The sequence below is a fragment of the Leucopleurus acutus genome, assembly GCF_964270905.1.
Source record: "Leucopleurus acutus genome assembly, chromosome: 15".
NCBI classification, from domain to species: Eukaryota; Metazoa; Chordata; class Mammalia; order Artiodactyla; family Delphinidae; genus Leucopleurus; species Leucopleurus acutus.
In genome coordinates this window covers 68,534,595-68,555,094 of record NC_139157.1, presented here as the reverse complement: position 1 = coordinate 68,555,094, position 20,500 = coordinate 68,534,595, and the positions used below count along the sequence as shown (strand labels likewise).

At 39.8% G+C, this 20,500-nt stretch overlaps 1 protein-coding gene and 1 pseudogene across 2 annotated transcripts in view; both read right to left on the bottom strand.

The window, feature by feature from the left end:
• Nucleotides 1-1,571: 1,571 nt before the first annotated feature.
• The window catches only part of RARS2 (arginyl-tRNA synthetase 2, mitochondrial), an 81,346-nt gene continuing 62,417 nt past the window's right edge, over nt 1,572-20,500 (bottom strand). The window contains exons 9-20 of the mRNA XM_082855532.1: nt 16,894-17,052; nt 15,750-15,856; nt 12,091-12,186; nt 8,325-8,385; nt 6,712-6,788; nt 6,087-6,211; nt 5,420-5,487; nt 5,226-5,335; nt 4,677-4,772; nt 3,668-3,742; nt 2,232-2,295; nt 1,572-1,754 (exon numbers count right to left, since the gene is read on the bottom strand). Of these exons, the coding sequence (XP_082711658.1) occupies nt 1,668-1,754; nt 2,232-2,295; nt 3,668-3,742; nt 4,677-4,772; nt 5,226-5,335; nt 5,420-5,487; nt 6,087-6,211; nt 6,712-6,788; nt 8,325-8,385; nt 12,091-12,186; nt 15,750-15,856; nt 16,894-17,052 (1,125 nt within the window). The 3' untranslated portion in view covers nt 1,572-1,667. The remainder of the gene's footprint in view (nt 1,755-2,231; nt 2,296-3,667; nt 3,743-4,676; nt 4,773-5,225; nt 5,336-5,419; nt 5,488-6,086; nt 6,212-6,711; nt 6,789-8,324; nt 8,386-12,090; nt 12,187-15,749; nt 15,857-16,893; nt 17,053-20,500) is intronic.
• On the bottom strand, nt 14,325-15,657 carry LOC309972004 (Y-box-binding protein 1-like; annotated as a pseudogene). Its single transcript has 2 exons — nt 15,568-15,657; nt 14,325-15,348 (listed from the first exon to the last, which is right to left on the bottom strand). The product of its transcript is annotated as a Y-box-binding protein 1-like (transcript).

Below are 20,500 nucleotides of genomic sequence, written 5' to 3'. Positions count from 1 at the left end.
GTGGAAAAGAATATGAAAAAGAATATGTACAACCAAATCACTGTACAGCAGAAATTAACATTGTAAATCAACTATACTTCAATAAAAAATTTTTAAAAAGTAAAAAAAAAAAATCCTATCTGTTTAGCTGTCTACATGTGGAACAGTCTCACTGAAAACTAACTGGAAACTGGCAGAAAGACTCCTGTATAGCCAAGGTTGTAAGAAAGATCCACACAGAATCGGGTAGGAAGGGAAGAGAAGTGAGCAGGTTGGGACCTGAGCCCCAGGGAGAGGACTCAGAAAAAGGGAGATCACACGGGTGGAGATCCACATATTGGGCACCCCAGCCCTGGGTCTGGCACAGGGAAGGCAGCCCCCTGGCTGGTCAGAGGGCTGGTGGGACAGGAGGGCTGTGGGAAGCCTGGACACTGCTCACGAGGAGTGTGCACGTTTGCGCACAGACACAGTAGGGGACTTTTACTCCCACAGTTGGTGGGAATGTAAATGGGTGCAGCCACTTTGGAAAACAGTATGGAGGCTCCTCAAAAAGCTAAAAATAGAGCTACCATATGACCCAGCAATCCCACTCCTGGGTATATATCTGAAGAAAACAAAAACACTAATTCAAAAAGATACATGCATCCCAATGTTCATAGCAGCACTGTTTACAATAGCAAAAATATGGAAGTAACCTGTCCATCAACAGAAGATGTGGTGTATATACATGAATATTAGCCATAAAAAGAATGAAATTTTGCCATTCCCAACAACGTGGATGGGCCTAGAGATTATGCTTAGTGAAATAAGTCAGAGAAAGACAAATACTCCGTTATCCCTTATATATGTGGAATCTAAGAAATAAAACAAACAAATGAATATAACAAAACAGAAAGACTGACAGCTGTAGAGAACAAACTAGTGGTTACCAGTGGGGAGAGGGAAGTGGGGAGGAGCAAGGTAGGGGTAGGGGCTTAAGAGATACAAACTACTATGTATAAAATAAGGAAGAAAGATACATTGCACAGCACAGGAAAATATAGCCATTGTTTTATAATAACTTTAAATGGAGTTTAATTTATAAAAATATTGAATCACTATGTTGTACACCTGAAACTAATGTAATATTGTAAATCAACTATACTTCAATTAAAAAAGAAAAACAAAAAACCCTCAAGCCAGAGTTTAAACTCTAATCCTTTGTCTCTGGTAGACCACAATGACTTTAAAAAGATTTAACGGGCTTCCCTGGTGGCACAGTGGTTGACAGTCCGCCTGCCGATGCAGGGGACATGGGTTCATGCCCCGGTCTGGGAAGATTCCATATGCCGCAGAGTGGCTGGGCCCGTGAGCCATGGCCGCTGAGCCTGCGCGTCTGGAGCCTGTGCTCCGCAACCGGAGAGGCCACAACAGTGAGAGGCCCGTGTACCGCAAAAAAATAAATAAATAAAAAGATTTAACTTAGTTTAACAAAAGTCCATTTAGTACTTATTGACCATGAGGAAACTCAGATGATTTTTTTAAAAGATAAAGATTTAATAAGTTGATAAATCACTTAATAAAATATGGACAATAAAATATAGATTCTGACATAGAATAATAGTTTCAGTTCTATTCTAAATAGCAAGGCATGTAAGAATAGATAACTAGAATTCATTTAGTATTTTAAAAGCAATTTTAATTAGAAATTACATCCTACATACAGGTGTTATTCCAAGAAGTGTCATTCCGTTGGCTAGGACTGAGCGGACAGCTCTGAAAAGATGAAGTCTGGCCTACAAAATAAATTCAAGAATGATTCAAGGTCAATTCAGTAACAGGCTAACTGTGAGTGAATAGATAAAATTCCTCTTAGAAGTAATTCTAACTTTCTTCTAATTTAATGTACAACAGTATCTCCAAGTGCCCGAGGGTTTCCTGTAGGCAAAAGGAAGACAAATTCCTAGGATTTGTTATAGTAAGACTGGTACCCAAGGGCTGTGGAGTGGGAGTAACAGTAACTCCATAAAGTACAGCATCAGATAAGGGGAGCTAATCACCCTGTCACTTGATGTAGGAAAAGGTGTTTCATGGTCCAGTATGTTGGAAAGTAATAATGATTGTTACAGCCCAATTCTAATTTTTACCTTGAGTGTGTAAGTACACTTCTGTAGGTGAACAAGAGGATGCTATTTTAGAAACACTGACAAGACTGACTCAGTAATAAGTCTGAGGATGCTAGAGATTACACAGCAAAACTCGACATAACATACCCCGGCCACTTCAGGAGGACTGTTTTTTATGTGTAGTGTTTTGTGTGCCACCGCTGCAAGATGACTGAAACAGGAAGAGAATAATCATGATTAGGACCAGCTAATTTCCTGTGTAACATATAAGCTTGATATCTAATCTTACTCCCTCAACTTAGAGAAATCAAAGCCGAGAGCCACTAAAGGATATTTCCAAAGTTGGGAAGTTGAGGCTGAATTCACTGCTTTTCAATAACTGGCAAAGTGAAACACACTAAACTCCGGTTTTAGATTTTTGGTCCTGGTTCTACTAATACCAGGTGGTATTATGATTAGTTTCATTGTTCTTAAGATTTTGATTTCATTGTTAGTTTTACAAGTATAGGGGATTCTTTTACTAATAATTAGTTTTCCCTTGTTTAGGCATCCCTCAAGATGAAATGTATAACACGGTCTGGCCTGTCTCCTTCTGTACTGGGAGGAGGTGGGGTAAGACTAGTTATCAATCCACTCTGCATACACTGGCCACTCTTCTTTAAAATATTTTTTCTGTTTAGGTTATGGCAGCAAGAACAGTGCCAGAGAAATGATGCTATGACATTAGTTTCAATGATTAAGTGACATTTAATAAGACTTTCTGGCTTCTTCATCTCTATATGTCTAAGTGGAAATTACAGGAAAAAAAATCTATAAATCTGGGGAAGAAAGGTAAAAAGCATATTCAAGGAAGAAGTCCCAATAAACCTTTGATTTCAGTAAATCTTGAGTAAAAGCAAATACTTCCTTTCTTAAATAGCTTTAGGAGAAGATACAACTGTTGCTATAAAACTCAACCTCTATTCAAACTTTCTAAAACAGCCACCGTGAAATTTCTATCCAAGTGTCATCTACTCGCTTTCCAATTCATTCTCTACCCTCCATCAGACTGACTTTTCTGTGCCTCTGCTTAAAACCTTTTCATGGACCCCACTGCCCTGAAAATAAGTCAGAACGCCTTAGTACAGAACACAGTCGTTCTCCCAGAAGTGCTTTTAATGGATCATGTTCTTGCTCAACTCTGGGCTTTTCCCTCCTTCTCTGCCACCTTGCTTCTCCTGACTGACATCTACTCCTCTCCTCTGAGAAGCCCTCTCTGAACCCTCAAGGCTGGGCTAAGTGCCCTAACATTGCCCCTCATGTCCAATCTATCCTAACACATGCTGTACTATGACCACCCATGATGTACCTATCGGTTCCCGTTCACTAGACTCCAGTGACCAGACCTTCAGTCACTGCATGAATGAATGAATGAATGAAAATTAACTGCTAATTTGCAAAGATGAAGCAAGAATTCCTGTAACTTAAAGCATAAAATTTTTTAGGCCAATGGATTTGTCTATAGGAGACCTTTAGATGAAAGAAAGGTCCTTTGTCATATCAAATGTCTTTTAATACCCCCAAATAGCAAGTTTATAACATACCTTAGAGTTAGAAGGTAACTGACAATATGCCTGGGTTGAAGGTCTAGGGCTGACCTATAAAGCACCTCATCGAACCTGAAAGAAAGATGACAGGAGTGGTTGGCAGGGGAAGGCTGGGCTCATATTACACCAAGCTAAGATCTACGATATAAGGTTGACTTGATATCATTAATGGTAGAAGATATATGAAAAAAGACCTTGTGTAAATTTGAAGGTAAAGGCACATCTTTCTTTCTTACAAGTTCCTTGATGGCAGGTACTTTCTAAATCACCTTGAGATCCCATAGGCCTAGCCCAAAGCAAGGACTCAAATCATGGCTGTTAAACGTACAAAGCCTCTAGCCATGCTTAGGAACATAATCTAGCAAACAAGAGTCTACTCACGGCCAAGAAAACCAGGTTGGCTTATTTTTCCTCACAAATTAGCCAAATGTTAGTAAACTCACCCCTCATCCCAAGAAAGAACCACTGACCACTGTGTGGCAATCAGAGAAATAGGCCTTGTTGTTAACCCTCCGTATCCCTTCCAGATATTCGTCAGTCTCTCCTGACAAGTCTGGCTTCACCGAGAATGCTCATGAGAGCTCAGAAGTATGATCTCTTGTCCAGTGTATTTGAAGCTGAACTGAAACCAAGAGGCAAATGAAGGGCTTATGGTCTCAGGGATGGTGCACAAAGGCAGGGATTTTCCTTCACTTATCACAGAGGGTGAGAAGATGATCGTTTCTACACTAAAAGGTTATGCTTTTACCAGGCTTTACATTCTCACACCATGACCTAAAGGATGTTAGACAGCTGGGCTAATTCAATGGTGATAATATTTTTTAAGCCCAAGGATTAGCTGTGAGCATGCCCTCTGTCTGCTCCCAAAGGGCAGGCAATCACTTTTTGGTCACACCTTTGGAAAAGCGCTGTCTAGAGTCACTGGCCTGTTGATTCCAGTGGTCAGCAAACTACAACAGTTATTTCACGGAGCAGAAGCAGACTTGATAATGTTAGGAAACTGTACCTGAGAAGATGCTGGAGAATGGAAACAGACTGTGGCTCTTGTAAGCAAGCAGTGTTGAAGTCATTTAGATAACCACATCCAAAAGTCTCTTCCAAACTGTTATCACAAGTTTAAACACAACAAAGGATTAAACAAGTCATCCTAGGACTCAGTTGCAAACGATGAACATCACCGCATAACGCACAGTCTTGCTTTCCTTAATATAGTCCTAGACTCGGAAGCTACCATCATTTGACCCGATGCCTCAGTTTTCCCTACATCTGTTTCTTCATCTGAAAACGGAGTATACTCTTTAGCAGGGTTATTCTGAGTACTAAATAACGTAATATATGTAAAAGCATTTCGTTTCATAGGTGTGCAATACATAAATGTTTAAAAAACCCCACAAGACCCAAACATAATAAGAGGTCCACTGTACTTCAACTAGTTTTGAATGTGAGATGTCGGAGAAGCCCAGAAAACAGGGCCTTTGGTCTCAGAATCGCTCCATCCAGACTCCACCCTGGGAAGGACAGAGCGGCCCAGTGTTTCCCTGCAGACTCTTCTCACCTGTGGAGGCGGGCGTGTGTGTACTGCAGGAAGACCCCTGTGTCCCCGCGACTCTGGAAAACACGATCCCAGCTGAACTGATAGTCAGATAACAGGAAACCTCTGAAGTCCTAAAATGACAGAGGAAATCTTCAGCGCTGGGATTTGTCCCAGTACCAAATAAAAGGCTCTCCCGGGAAGCAGTCTTCACAGACCTGAATGATGAGGGCTGCGAGCCCCACCCTCTCTGCTGTCTCCTGGGGGTTCTCCAGCTCTCTGGTGGCTGAAATAGACAAAGGCAGCTACTTTAACCTTGCATGAAACTGTACAGAATCCGGGACTAAAGTGGAGATAAAACCTAACAAAACCATATGCTGACAGCATCAAGAATAAACAGGTGTACAGCAGGCAATTAACTGTCCCAATGTGGGCTGATTTAACTTTGATAATGATGTTTTCAAGCCTTTGTTAAAAGGGAAGAAACACGAATTTATTTTTCTTACAAATATCCCTTGGAAGACATTAGATAGAGCTGGTACTTATTTTTCCAAAGGTGAAGGTTAAACAAAGCCATAAGGACTTGGGACTTGCTTCTGATTATGGAACACAGGAACTTTGCACAAGCACTCCAACCGTGGAGTGACAATGCTGAAGCTGCCCAGGAAAAGAGGCTCAGGGTGTATCAATTCCCATTACTAAACTGAGTAACAGCCCAGCAGCAAGTCTAGAAATTCTGGCACCTCGAATTAGCAAAGCTATTTGTGCCAAGGTTTATGAAAGTTCAATGGAGGGATGGTTATAATAAATCACGCTGCACAGAATTCCAGCAAAACATAAAAGTGAATGTAAGTTACGTCTGTAACAACAAAAAAATGAATTCACTCTTAGCAGAAGCCATGTTCTGTAGCATCCTCAATCGAATCTCATTTAGAACATCTTCCAGAAAAGTAACATCTCCTCTTCGAGTCTTCATTCCCTGCACTACCCCAAAGGGCACGTGCTGGCACCTAAAATGGAGAAGGCACTTAGTTCACTGAAAACTGAAAAGGAGCTGGTGATCAAAGAATATAACAATACCCTTACAGAGAATAGTCTTAACTTTAACTCTCATAGAGAGGTTTTAAAAAATTTAGAAATTGAAATATGCTGTGACGTATGCCACAGAAGATGTTAAACACACAGCTTCATTTCATAATCACTAGCATATGATTAAATTACTAGTTGCCTTTATGAAAAAAAGGAGATGGGAATTAAGAATTTTGAAAATCAAGCCACTGAGAGATGTCTAATAAAACCATTTATTAAATGTTTATAAGCTAGAAATTAATATAACCAGGGCAAAAATTAGCACAAAGAACAAATCTGTTTTTTCACACTAACATCTTGAAACAAAGAAGTGAATTTTGAATGAAAATTTTTAACAATTTGCTACGTTTTTGGACATGGCTGACCTAGCAAAACTTTAATCTTGAGCAGGCAATTAAGAACCATGCAGACAGTACAGTACCTTTCTGCCCAGTCATATCCCATGATCTGCAGCATTTGGAACACTTGCTGAAAATGCTTTTTTTGCCCTTTATCTGTCTTGAGAAAAAAATTTATTTAAAATAAAAGAACACTGATAAGTTAATCTACAATAGGTTGGGCATAAATCAAATTAAAATATTTGAGTTTTGACAGACTAGAGTCACTGTCAGTGGATATGTTTTAAATAAGCACACAAAGCAGATGCCACCAGAAGAAGGTCTAAGGTGAGTCCTCTAGAAGAGAAGGAAGTAAGAGCTGCAGCACTCCACTGAGCCAGGAGGGAACATGAAATTTAACCTTGTGAGTTTTCTATCTAAATTCCTCCTCTCTCAGCTGTTATGACCTTTAGCTCCAAGAAGGCCAAAGCTAAGCTCTAAAAATATATTTAATAGCAACTTTTTTTTTCCTTCGGGGAAAGGGAGGTTGCACACAGAAAGAAAGGAAGGGGAGACTAGAATATTACTCAGCATAAAAGGAACAAACTACTGACACATGGAATAGTTTGGGTGGATCTCAAGGGCATTCATTATGCTAAGTGAAAACAGCCAACCTCAAAATGTTACCTAATGTGGGACTTCCCTGGTGGCGCAGTGGTTAAGAATCCTCCTGCCAATGCAGGGGACACGGGTTCGAGCCCTGATCCGGGAAGATCCCACATGCTGCGGAGCAACTAAGCCCGTGCACCACAACTACTGAGCCTGTGCTCTAGAGCCCGCAAGCCACAACTACTGAGCCCATGTGCTACAACTACTAGAGCCCGTGCACCTAGAGCCCATGCTCTGCAATGAGAGAAGCCACTGCAATGAGAAGCCTGTGCATTGCAACGAAGAGTAGCCCCCACTCGCTGCAACTAGAGAAAGCCCGCGCACAGCAACAAAAACCCAACACTGCCAAAAAAAAAAAAAAAGTTACCTAATGTGGTTCCATTTATATAACATTCTCAAAGTAACAAAATGGTATGATGGAGAACAGAGCACTGGTTGCCAGTGGTTAGGGTTGGAGGAACGCATGATTATTAAGTAGTTGCCATAAGAGAGGTGGTTTTGTGATGGAACAGTTTTGTATTCTGAATGTGGTGATGGTTACATGAATCTACATGTGATAAAATTTCATACCCCCCTCCACCATGCCCATACACAAGCATGTGTAAAAATTGGTGAAATTTAACTAAGGTCTCTACCAATGTTAGTTTCCTGGTATAGACAAAGTACCATGGTTATGTAAGATATTATCTTTGGAGAAGACTGAAGGCTACATGGAAACTCTACCATTTTGAAACTTCCGTGAGTCCTAAAATATTTAAAATAGAAAGTTATTTTAAAGAAATGTATTATAGTGACATGTACATATTTGTTACACATAACCATTCATTTGGGTAATTTTTGGTTTTTTTACTATGAAGCAATGTGAACTTTTTAAGTTTTTTTTTTTAAACATAGTGTTTGCCATCATACATACACTTAACATTGAATCCTTTCTATAGTTTGAGAAAATTATTTTTGCCTAGTTTTTCAACAAGGCATTCAATATCTATCTTTGCAGTTTTCATGAAGTAGGGATCATAACCTTTTGTTCTTTATTGTGATTACTTACCACATAAATCATTTTATCAAAATTATACTTGTCCATTCGATCTATAGCAGCTGCAAGATCTCTGAAAAAAATGGCCATAGATTAAGAGTTACTAAGCAGATCTGGGTAATAATTTGTTTCACCTATTTAATAGTAATGAGGCTTTTCTCATTAAGAACTACTGTTATTCCAAGCCTCGGGTATAGTACCCATGCTTATATAATCCCAGTACCATACTTTGGTACAAGATAGTAATAACAAAAACAGCTTTGGGAAAAGAATTATGAAAGTGCTGTGAAAAGATAAAAAATAAATAAAAGCTCTGGGACAAGTAGTAATAATAACTAAATAGCTCTAGGCAAGGTGTTTGTAGGTAAATGTTTTATGATTTGTTAATTAAGCCTCTACTGGAAAGAATTACTTTCCTGTCACTTTTCTGCAATATACTTTCTTAAAGAACATATTTAAAACATAGGTGATACAGTATCTTCTAGCTACTCTTCCAACGTCTTGGATCATTCGAAAGCAATACTTTCTAAAGCATTTAAAAAGACCATAAATTCCTCTGACAAAAATTCCACTTACCTCTTATCTCTGGTTAAGGACAAAATACCCAGTTTGCACACAGTACAAAATATTTAAAAACAAACCATAAACTATAAAATTTTAAGTGAAAAATTTTAGGTGAAAATTATTTAAATATTGAATTTTAAAATTAGAGCTAATTAACTTGTGGGGAATATATTAATAACTATATAATATCTTTGTATGGTGACATATCATAAGTAGACTCACCATGGTGATCATTTTGAATATATAGAAATAGCAAATCACTATGTTGTGTAACAGGAACTAACGTAGTGTTGTAGGTCAATTATAATTCAAAACCAAATAAACTCATAGAAAAAGAGACAGGATTTGTAGAATTTCAGAGGCAAGGGACAGAGAGAGGGGGAATTGGATGAAGGTGGTCAAAAGGTACAAACTCCCAGTTATAAGATAAATAAGTACTAGGGATGTAAAGTACAAAATGATAAATAGAATTAACACTGCTGTATGTTATATATGAAAGTTAATGTTAAGAGAGTAAACCCTAAGAGTTCTCATCACCAGAAAAATTTTTTTCTATTTCTTTAGTTTTGTTATCTATATGAAAGGATGGATGTTCACTAAACTTATTGTGATAATCATTTCGTGACGTATGTAAGTCAAATCATTATACACCTTACACAGTGCTGTATGCCAATTATATCTCAATAAAACTGCAAGAAAAAAATTAAAGCTATTTTTGCTTAACAATACATGACCCTGGGAGGATTTTGAGGATTTTTAAAGTTCCTAGATCTTTTGAAATGTTGGGGATCATCAAAATGTCATTGGTACCTACTTCAGGATCCAGATATAACAGAGCAAGTGCCCCCTGCATTGTAAGTGTGGAGTCTTAACCCCTGGACCGCCAGAGAAGTCCCCAGAGCATGTGTTCTGAAAGGAGGCAAAAACTGTCTCGTGAGGGACAAAAAAATTTTACTCTATTTATGTATAAAGCACATATATGCATACAACACATACAGATACATCTGTGGTGTTAAAATTTCATGAGGATGGGCAAGTATAAAAAAATATGGCTAAAAAGTCTCCTGAGAAGGGTTATAATCAAAAAAAAAGGTTGTAAAACACTGATATAGATTATCCCCAAAACGAAGTCACAAATATACACCCCATTATATTTTTTGATTTGAGCCAAGCACAAAACCAAGAAAACCTTTTTAATCCAAAGAAAAAGAGATGAATATAAGAAAAAGTCCTAGGTTGAGTTTGTAAAACCTGAATTTGAAAGCCAGAGAGGGCTTCCCTGGTGGTACAGTGGTTAAGAATCCACCTGCCAATGCAGGGGATACGGATTTGAGCCCTGGCCTGGGAAGATCCCACATGCCTCGGAGCAACTAAGCCCGTGCCCCACAACTACTGAGCCTGGCTCTAGAGCCTGTGAGCCACAACTACTGAGCTCGTGTGCCACAACTACTGAACCCTGCGTGCCTCGAGCCCGTGCTCCGCAACAAGAGAAGCCACCGCAATGAGAAGCCCACACACCACAACGAAGAGTAGTGCCGGCTCGCCGCAACTAGAGAAAGCCCGCACACAGCAATGAAGACCCAACACAGCCAAAAATAAACATAAAAAAAAAAAAAAAAAAAGCCAGAAGAAATGCCAGGTCATTTAGTTCAGGTCTCTCTTTTCACAAAGTAGGGAACCATGGCCCAGAGAGGTTAAGTGATGGTCATGGTTTCAGAACAAAAATGCAGGTCTCCAGCCTCACCCTGTGCTCTTGTCAGTATCCTCCTGCATTCTTCTTTGTCTATTATAACAACTCCCTTAATTTACAACCACACACATAGCTGTATTCTATAAGGAACCCATTGAAAGGACAGAAACCAGTACAGTTAGAGCAAGGTGAAAAATCAAACATTTCAACAAGTGGCACAAAGATGATTCTCCCAAAGAAAAAAGGGGAAGTATAGGTATTAAGGAAAATAAACAGAAATATCTGGACCTAATGATAGCCCCCCAAAAGATAGCAGATAAGGATAGTTATAGAGTCTTTACGACATGGAGCCTCTCTTCTGAACACATTTCTTTCTTTTTTTAAATTTGAGTATAGTTGACTTACAATATTGTGTTAGTTTCAGTGATTCAGTATTTTTGCAGATTATATTCCACTACAGTTTATTACAAGATAATGAATTTAATTCCCTGTTGCTTACATGAGTAAACACATTTCTTATAACCACTACTCAAAGGTTTATTTAATCTGTCCAGCAATAATTAGCTGGCACAAAAAAAATTTTCTACTGTGTATTTTTTTGTATCTAGGAAAAGAAATGTACCTCTTATATATACAGGGTCTTCTCATTTCCTAACTCCAATTGTATGGAATTGATAAAAAGAAATGCCAAAAAGTAACAGAAAATAAGAATGATTTTTCTAAGGGACAGTAAGAGAGGCAGATGGTTGTTTAAAGTTGTTTGGAAAAAAATGATGGTAGTTAACAACAACAACAAAATATCATTATCTATGCTACAAAAGTGGTTTGTGATCCAACATAAAATTCTAGCCCGGGAGACACTAGAACCTTTTGCTAGCAGTGCTTGAGTATGGCCGTGTTTGCCTGTGTGGCTTTTTTTATGGTCCTGTCTTCTCCTTCCTATTAGCTTTGTCCCAGAAATAAGTGTGCTTGATAAACCCAGTTCTTACTGATTAACAGAGGCTGCTCCTTTCCACAGGCGTTGGTCATGGAGACAAATGAAAAAATATAAGCGGCATGGCCTACTTCTCGCTCGGTCTATTTTACCACAGGCTGAATGAGGACTGGTACTTATATGCACATAAGATGATCTTGACCGAGTGAGGATACCACTGAGCCAACATGAGCACCGTTTAGTATATATTTTCTGTCAATATGCAATTATAAAATATTTATAGTTGGCTAGGAGGTACTTCAATTTTATAGTTTGTAGAACAATGTATTCACCTGTGGAAATCCTATGACGTTTAACTAACTGTAATCACTTTTTCAGTTTCTTTTCCGATGATATTAAACCTTTCCAGAAACTATAAATGGCCATAAACAGAAATCCAATAAAAATACTTTGAGTGATGAGAACAAAAGATTTTAGAAATCAGGATTTGGTAACAGTTTTGAGAATAAAATGATTGTCTTAGCATTAATCCTAGAACAAAGAATGTGAAGTCATGCATTCTAATGATGAGGTTCACACAAGACACAAACCTGGTTGCATAGAGAGACGTCCCATCGCTTCGCATTACGGTACAAATCGAGGAGGGGTCACCACTTCCTGACAGATCCACTACAGCTGTGCCTTTTCTAGAAATGCAAAAAGGTAACTCTGAAACAACATAATGAATTAAAACCGTTAATAGTATAATATCTATAATATTATCTTTGGCAAACCAGAGCTATTTTTATTACTTAAGGAGCAATAAGTGGTACAACCAACAATGAAGAATAAGAAGGAATCTGACCTTGAATGAATCTATTAAGAGTAGGTATTTTGTAATTAATATTTACTTATCATTTTAAATTCTGTACTCTGGATGAAGTACTTAAAGTCTTTAACGTAACTAGTTGAAAAATGAGATTTCAACTTCAGTTTAACCATGAAACATCATGTTCTTCTTCTAATCCAAGTTAGTGTAACACTCAATATTGGGCTAATTTTTAACATGCAAGAAAGTACCCTTGAGTAATAAAACCACAGAATTTTGTTACTGTCTTTCCTGCCCGATCAAAAATTAGAATCTGTATATGGCGATCTAAAAATTGTCCTTAAGGACATCGCTGAGGATGTCGTGAGCCACATTCTCCATGTCTTTCTTATAAGGATGACAAGCTCTTTGTTACTATGAAAAATGGCACTTTTTAAAAAATTAATTTTTATTGGAATATGGCTGCTTTACAATGTTGTGTTAGCCTCCACTGCACAACAGAATGAATCAGCCATACACATGCAGATATCCCCTCCCTTTTGGACTTCCCTCCCATTTAGGTTACCACAGTGCATTAGGTAGGAGTTCCCTGTGCTATACAGTACGTTCCCATCAGTTGTCTACTTTATACATAGCATCAATAATGTATATGTGTCAATCTCAGTCCCCCAATTCCTCCCTCCCCACCTCTTCCCACCTTGGTATCCATACATTTGTTCTCTATGTCTGTGTCTCTATTTATACTTTTCAAATAAGATCATCTATACCATTTTTCTAGATTCCACATATATACATTATTATACGATATTTGCTTTTCTCTTTCTGACTTACTTCACTCTGTATGACACTCCCTAGGTCTGTCCACATCTCTACAAATGACCCCATTTCATTCCTTTTTATGGCTGAGTAATATTCCATTGTATATATGTACCATGTCTTCTTTATCCATTCCTCTGTCTATGGACATTTAGGTTGCTTCCATGTCCTGGCTACTGTAAATTGTGCTGCTATGAACACTGGGGTGCATGTGTTTTTTTTGAATTATAGTTTTGTCTGGGTATATGCCCAGTAGTGGGATTGCCGGGTTGTATGGTAGTTCTATTTTTAGTTTTTTAAGGAACCTCCATACTGTTTTCCATACTGGCTGTATCAATTTACATTCCCACCAACAGTTTATGAGGGTTCCCCTTTCTCCACACCCTCTCCAACATTTATTGTTTGTAGATTTTTTGATGATGGTCATTCTGACCCGTGTCAGGTGATATGTCGTTGTACTTTCGATTTGCATTTCTCTAATAATTAGTGATGCTGAGAACCTTTTCATCTGTTTGCTGGCCATCTGGAAAAATGGCACTTCTAAGCAACTGGTTTGCTTCTGTGTTACACATGGCTGGGCGCCTATGAATGGTGCCATTTCTGTTTGGCTGACAGGAAGCTCAAAGCTAAATTAGAAATCTACCTTAAGCAAAGAAGCAGAATCCCAGTGTGTGTTACATGATGTACTAATATCATCCCTGACGTCCTATTATTTTTTCTGCCCTGCTTCTTGATTTCCTCATTTTACTCTTTCAAAACCTTGGGGTTGTAGTATACCTTTTTTTTTTTTAAATTATTTAAGACCTTTATTAACAGGTGCTTGCAGTTTGTTGACTTTTTGAAAAAATCAAGCTGTAAACTTCTATTATAAATTAAAAATGAGGTTCTTAAAAATCTCAACTCGACCAGATATGAAACAATTTAAAATCCTTTAAAGGTGTATTGAGAAAATCCAGTTTTGTTTTTTTTTTAAAACACGTTTGTCATTACCAAAAAGGGACGTCTTTAGGTAAAAATAATAAAAACCCCATGCTGCATAGATAATGCAGATAGTTCTAGTTATCTGGTCAACAGGCAAAAAGCAAGCACTTAAGGTCTTCATCTCCAATCTTTTGTTCATTTCTTATTGCTGGAATTTCATATTCATTTCTTCTTGTTGCACGACTAAACCGGATGACGGTAGAGATGGTAAGCCGGCATTTACTCAGCCCCGCCCTGCTCAGCCTCGGGAGCGGACTGGTGGATCGGCTGCTTGTGTCTCTTCGCCATCTTGGGTTTAGGGTTTTCCGGGCGTCTGCGTCTGTAACTGAAGTTGCGGCGGTACCGACATTGAGGGGACTGCCGACCTTGGGTCTCGTATCTCCTTGATTTTCCTTATCTTCTTCACTGCCGTCCTCTCTGCGCTGTCTTTGGCGAGGAGGGCCCCTGCGGAACGGTGGTCTATAACCCCGATACATATTCTGTCTCACTGGTCTATCTTGTTCTCCTGCACCCTGGTTGTTAGCACCCTCCATCACCTCTCCCCGCACAGGAGGGTGGAACGCTGTGGTTGACGTCCATAGGGTCTCCGCACGCAGTAATGTGGGCGCCGGCGCCTGAGGTAGGGCCGCTGCTGTCGGGCCCAGCCTTCGGGGGCACTCTCGAATCCCTCCGTCTTTTCCTCTCTCTCGCTGTCCCGGTAATTCTGCTGGAGGTTGCATGGAGGCCCCCTGTGACGCGAAGAGCGGCTGTGATGGTTACGGGCTGGTGCATGTGTACCGCCTTGCGCTGGACCCCCCAGGGCCTGCAACATCTGCTGCCCGCACCCTCTTCTCCTTCAGCGACATGGAGCCCCGCAGTCTCTCCGTCTCCTACGCCGCGAAGGCACTTCCCGGGTTCTTCTTCTTTACGGCAGTCCGGTGTACACCTTCATCTTCCTTGGTGTCGTTCCTGTTGCTGAAGCCATATCCGTTTCTTACACTGAACCATTTTATGTTCCCAGAACCTTCGCTGCGATGACCTTCTTGTCCCCGGCGGCAGGTGCCGCCGATGCGAGACTGCCGGGGCCGCCGCCTCCTGCGCCGCAGCCCGTCGTGCCGGGCTCGGTGTCGGCAGTGCTGAGGGCAGCTTCTGGGTCTCGGCCTCGCTGCTCACGGCTGCGGCTCCTCCCGGGCTGTGATGGCAACCAGGCCGGCGGCGGCGGTGAGGCTGCTCGGGGCTCTCTGGGGGCCGCTCTCTGCTCCCGCTACCCATCGAACTCAGTATACCTGTTTTTATAAATTGCTTTAAATCCTTTTGGAACAGGATGGAATCTTTTTAAAAAGGCAGGGTTGAGTACAAAGCGTTCTATTTCCCTTTTCCAGTTATACCATTATCAGCTGGTGTGGCCTTAGGCAGGTCACTTATACTTTCTGTGCTTGTTTCCTCATATGTAACAAGATAATATTCTTTCTCCCAAGCTTACCAGGATTTTGCTATGGCACCAAGAGACAGCATGTGGGAAAGTACTCGGAAGAGCAAAAAGCACTGTAAAAAAATGCCAGGAAGGCTGCATACAACATTCTGCTCTCCTTACTGAGAGAAAACGTCAATACCAACTTCAAAGCAGAATGAATAACTTTCTGAAGAATAGTAACCTGGTCATACATTGTTTTCTGTAGGAGTCCTTTACTGTCCAGCAACTTTAAGACTTCTTGAGACTTTTCACGATAAAATGATTCTCCTGAATATTCATCAAAGTGTACTCCTAGACGCTAAAAGGATTTGGAAACAAAAGAAAAAAAAGTTACGCATGTGTCCTATTATCTTACCCTAAGACAAAATAGGATGTTCTACAGTCTGTCAGACAGATGGGGAAAATAAGAATGAAATCAAGTCACTCCGTGACTCAAACCTTCCTAACGGTTCCCCGCACGGTCAAGCCCTCACAGCGGTACTGTGCTCTCCAACGTGGGAGTTGCTGGACACATATGGCTATTCAAATTCAAATTAAGGAAAACTGAAGATTTACTTTCTCAGTTACGCTACTCACACTTCAAGTGCTCACCGGCCACATGTGGCTAGAGGCTACCATATTGGACAGCAGAGATCCAGAACGTTTCCACTGCAGCAGGAAGCTAGACTGGACAGTCCTGGAAAATGTCCTACATCCCACCCCACTCTCCAACCTCTCCAACCCCTCTCTCACTTTTCTTCATCTTGCTTCCTTACTCCAGCCATGTGGGATCTTTGCTGAAACTCTCTTCAGACAGCACCCCTGATCCACCCCTCCCCTGCTTCACTTTTCTACATACATCATCACCACCTAACAGACTGTATATATTCTTGTTGAATTTGCACTGCCTCGAATTTGTTTAATCTGCTGTATCCATGCTGGAGTGTAAAGTCCATGAGAAAAGAACTTATATCTCTTTTATTCACTGTTGTATTTCTCCCACCCCCAACATGTTCTTAGACAAACAAATTTATAGCCATCACATATATGCCTAAGGAAGCAAAAGAAGAAAAAATGATTAAGAAAAAGTGAAGGAATGATAGAAGAGAGAAGAGAAAAGCCAAACTGAAATGAAGTATTAGGATGTCACTTCACATTCAGCCTGTGAAGTTCACAGGCTTTATTTTGTAGCTCTAACTTTCAGCCCAAAGAACAATATCTGAGTCCCAATTATCAACTCACTGACAAATGACAAATCTGTTCTTAAAACATGAACTTCAGAAGCAACCCTCCTACCCAGGAGTACCCGTCAAGAGCAGCTCCACATGACAGGAGAGCAGGAGAGTGGGCGGGCACCTTGTAAATCCGAATGTACTCTTCTATGCTCAAGTCCCGAAATTTCTGCCAGAGTGCAAGTGCTTGCGTGTCGCCCAGTTCCAATCGCTGGAAGAACTCATGTGCTGATTTTGCTACACTTTTATCGTCTGCTGCTTCTTTATTAACTTGTACATAAACCTAAAGGCACAATAGTACATTACATGAAGTACATTACTAGTCACTGTTATCTCCAAAAAGGAAAAGAAGAAAACAAAACAATCGGGAGAATTCTCATTTAAAGGTTATACAAGTGCGCTGGTCACAGAGTGTAACCTTTTTTTCTTTTCCTTTTTTTTGCCATGGACCCTTACCTTAGTGAGCCCTAATAACCCCTTCTCAAAATGCATAAAGTAAAATACATAGGATTATAAAGGAAATAATTACATTGAAATACAATTATTCAAATTTTAAAAAATATTTGTGATATAGTAACAGAGGAAAGTGCTAAATTTCTGACTGAGGTTACTGAAAATAATATGTACTTTTTTCTTCTCATCCAAGTTCACAGATACTTAGGTTAAGAATGCCTGGTTAGGGACTTCCCTGGTGGCGCAGTGGTTAAGAATCTGCCTGCCAATGCAGCGGACACGGGTTCGAGCCCTGGTCTGGGAAGCCCTGGTCTCCCACATGCCATGGAGCAACTAAGCCCATGCACTACAACTACTAAGCCTGTCCTCTAGAGCCCATGAGCCACAACTACTGAGCCCACATGCCTAGAGCCCGTGCTCCCAACAAGAGAAACCATCGCGATGAGAAGCCCACGCACCCCATGAAGAGTAGCCCCCGCTCGCTGCAACTAGAGAAAGCCTGTGCACAGCAACGACGACCCAACACAGCCAAAAATAAGTAAATAAATAAATTTAAAAAAATAGGGACTTCCCTGGTGGTCCAGTGGCTAAGACTCTGCACTTCCACTGTAGGGAGTGCAGGTTCGATCCCTGGTCTGGGAACTAAGATCTGACATGCTGCACACTGCAGCCAAAAAAAAGAATGCCTGGTTTAGACTAAGCTAGCATTATTCTTTAAAAAAAAAAAAAAAAAGTGAAATTATTGCTGCAACTTTTCTGAGAAAAGATTGAAGCTAGTAGAATGGTTCAATCTGGAAAAGAAAAGGCCACAGGGTGATTCAGCCATTGTTTTAATGAAAAAAAATTTAAACTGTTCTTTAAATCTGCAAAGACCAGAAAAACCAGGTGATTCAGGAAGAGCTTTGGGATAGTTAGCTTAATTATACTCCAACTTGGGCTCTTGAGAACTGTGTGGAGCGCTCACTTCCGGAGTGTTTTTGCACCATCTGTCCTGGCTCGCTTAGTTCTGCCCCAACCCAATGAGAGGAGTGCAGTTGGATGGCTTGTTAAGGGCTCTTCCAGTTCTAGGATTGTGTGTTCATAGAATCATTTTCCAGTCTCTAAAATGCAAGATTAATAAACGACATAAAAATATCAACACTACAGCTCAAGTAATATTGAAGTTATGCATTAGGGACTATAAAGCTTTTACTTACAAGTTGTAACTCACTTCCAGGGTGAAACACGAACAATAAATTTACTATCCTCATATTTTTTTCCAGAAAGCTATTAAAATAGCATGAAATAAAAATTGGCAAATAAACTACCAAAAAATATGAGGCCTCCAAACTCTTACAGTAATATCATCAAAATATCATGGCAGCAGCATCTGGGTAGAAAAAGTGATTTTATTGCTGGAGAATACTTTAGGACAACCATAATGTGGCTTCTACCCACTAGATACTACCAACAAAAGGGACAGGGCATTAAACATCTATCTCAAGCTAAAAATGTCTCACCTTGTATAGATGGCTCATGTTAATTATTGGAATGGCAGAAGTAAATAAATCAGTACTCCTAAATAAAGGTTAAAACTACCTAATCTTTTTTTTTTCCTCTTTAAAGTTGTGCAGAAAAGAGTTAACGTAGCAGGCCTGGAAACTGTTATCCTTAAAATGTGTTGTTTGCAAGGTTAGCCCTTGGCTGGCATCTGGGAACTTGAATTTTGAGAATGTTCCCACCAAGCTAACTGATAAGAGTGGCTCACGGTGCCTAAACTGTTTATGCAAACAATATGGTTTATGCCAAACACCTGCTTTCCTTCTGGAAGCTTGGAATTTTACTACATGCTACACAGGGGGTGCCTACATATCAACCTCCAATCGAGGTTGAAATGTAGGCATAGGTCAGACTTCCTGACCTTTGAATGACCTATCCATTGACAACTGCGTAATAGTCCAGCCTACAGGAGTAAAGATATATATGTGTCTATAAATGGCATGTGATTCAAAGTTAATCTTTCCCCGCTTCCCCCATCTCTCTTCCCGTCTCTCTCCAGCTCTCTCTCTCACATACACGTGTGTGTACATGTGTGTATTCAATTTCTAATCAAATATACAAAAAATATCCTCAATTTCAGAAGAGGAAAGGTATTCGTTTTTTTATTATTTTTTTTTTTTTGCGGTACGTGGGCCTCTCACTTTTGTGGCCTCTCCTGTTGCGGAGCACAGGCTCCAGACGCGCAGGCTCAGCAGCCATGGCTCACGGGCCTAGCCGCTCCACGGCATGTGGGATCCTCCCGGACCAGGGCACGAACCCGTGTCCCCTGAATCGGCAGGCGGACTCTCAACCACTGCGCCATCAGGGAAGCCCATTAGTTTTTTTTTTAATCTAGGACCCTAAACTCAAACAGCCAAACATTTAGAAATCTAATAAGCGTTCAAAATATTGATAAGAATATTCTTAGAAAAAAACATCACCAGAATCTTTTCCCTTTCTTAAAATTTAAAATAGAAATAATTAAAACAAAACAAAAAGCCCTTCCTAATTCCTGAAGAACCCTGGCATTGCAGCAATTTTTAGTGATAAACCAAACATTACTGAAAACCAACTGATACTATCAAACAATAGAAGAGCCTTAATTAGCACTTAAGAATCTGCTTGTAAACGCACTATATAAAACTAATAGTTAACATTCATCAACGTTTTAGAAAAGAAATGCGTTTTCCTTCACAAAGTAAATTTTATACTCTGCATTTCTGACATTATAGACAATTTTTAATCTACAGTTACCATGAACCCTCTGCCCTTGGAAAGTATGCATTCTGAAGACAGCTCCCTTTTGGGGTTAGATCCAGACTCAAAGGGAATAAAAAGGAAATTTTAAATTTGGATATGATAAATAAGAGAGTGGATGAAGAAAAGTGTTTTTGAGGATGGAAACACAATTTTTCTTTTTAGTTACTAGAATGCAAAAGCCAGCTGTATTTGTTAGTGAGTAAACTAAATGTCTGAGACTTCCTGAAATGAGTATTAATCCTTCCTTTACACTATTTCTAGATGTAGTGATTGCCAAAAAACATATGACATTTTATTTCTAATTTAATTGATTAATTATAATCAGCTCTCAGGATGATCTGCCCAAATGTAAAGAAATAAGTGTGAAAAAGTAGCAGAAAATGCTCTCACTCCCTCTTAGTCTTATTAAATTTGATTCTAGAATACCATTAGCCACATAGGCACAGCTGAATTCCTTGGTGCAGGGCTCTAACCCCGTCCCTGGTTATTTTTGTCTTTAA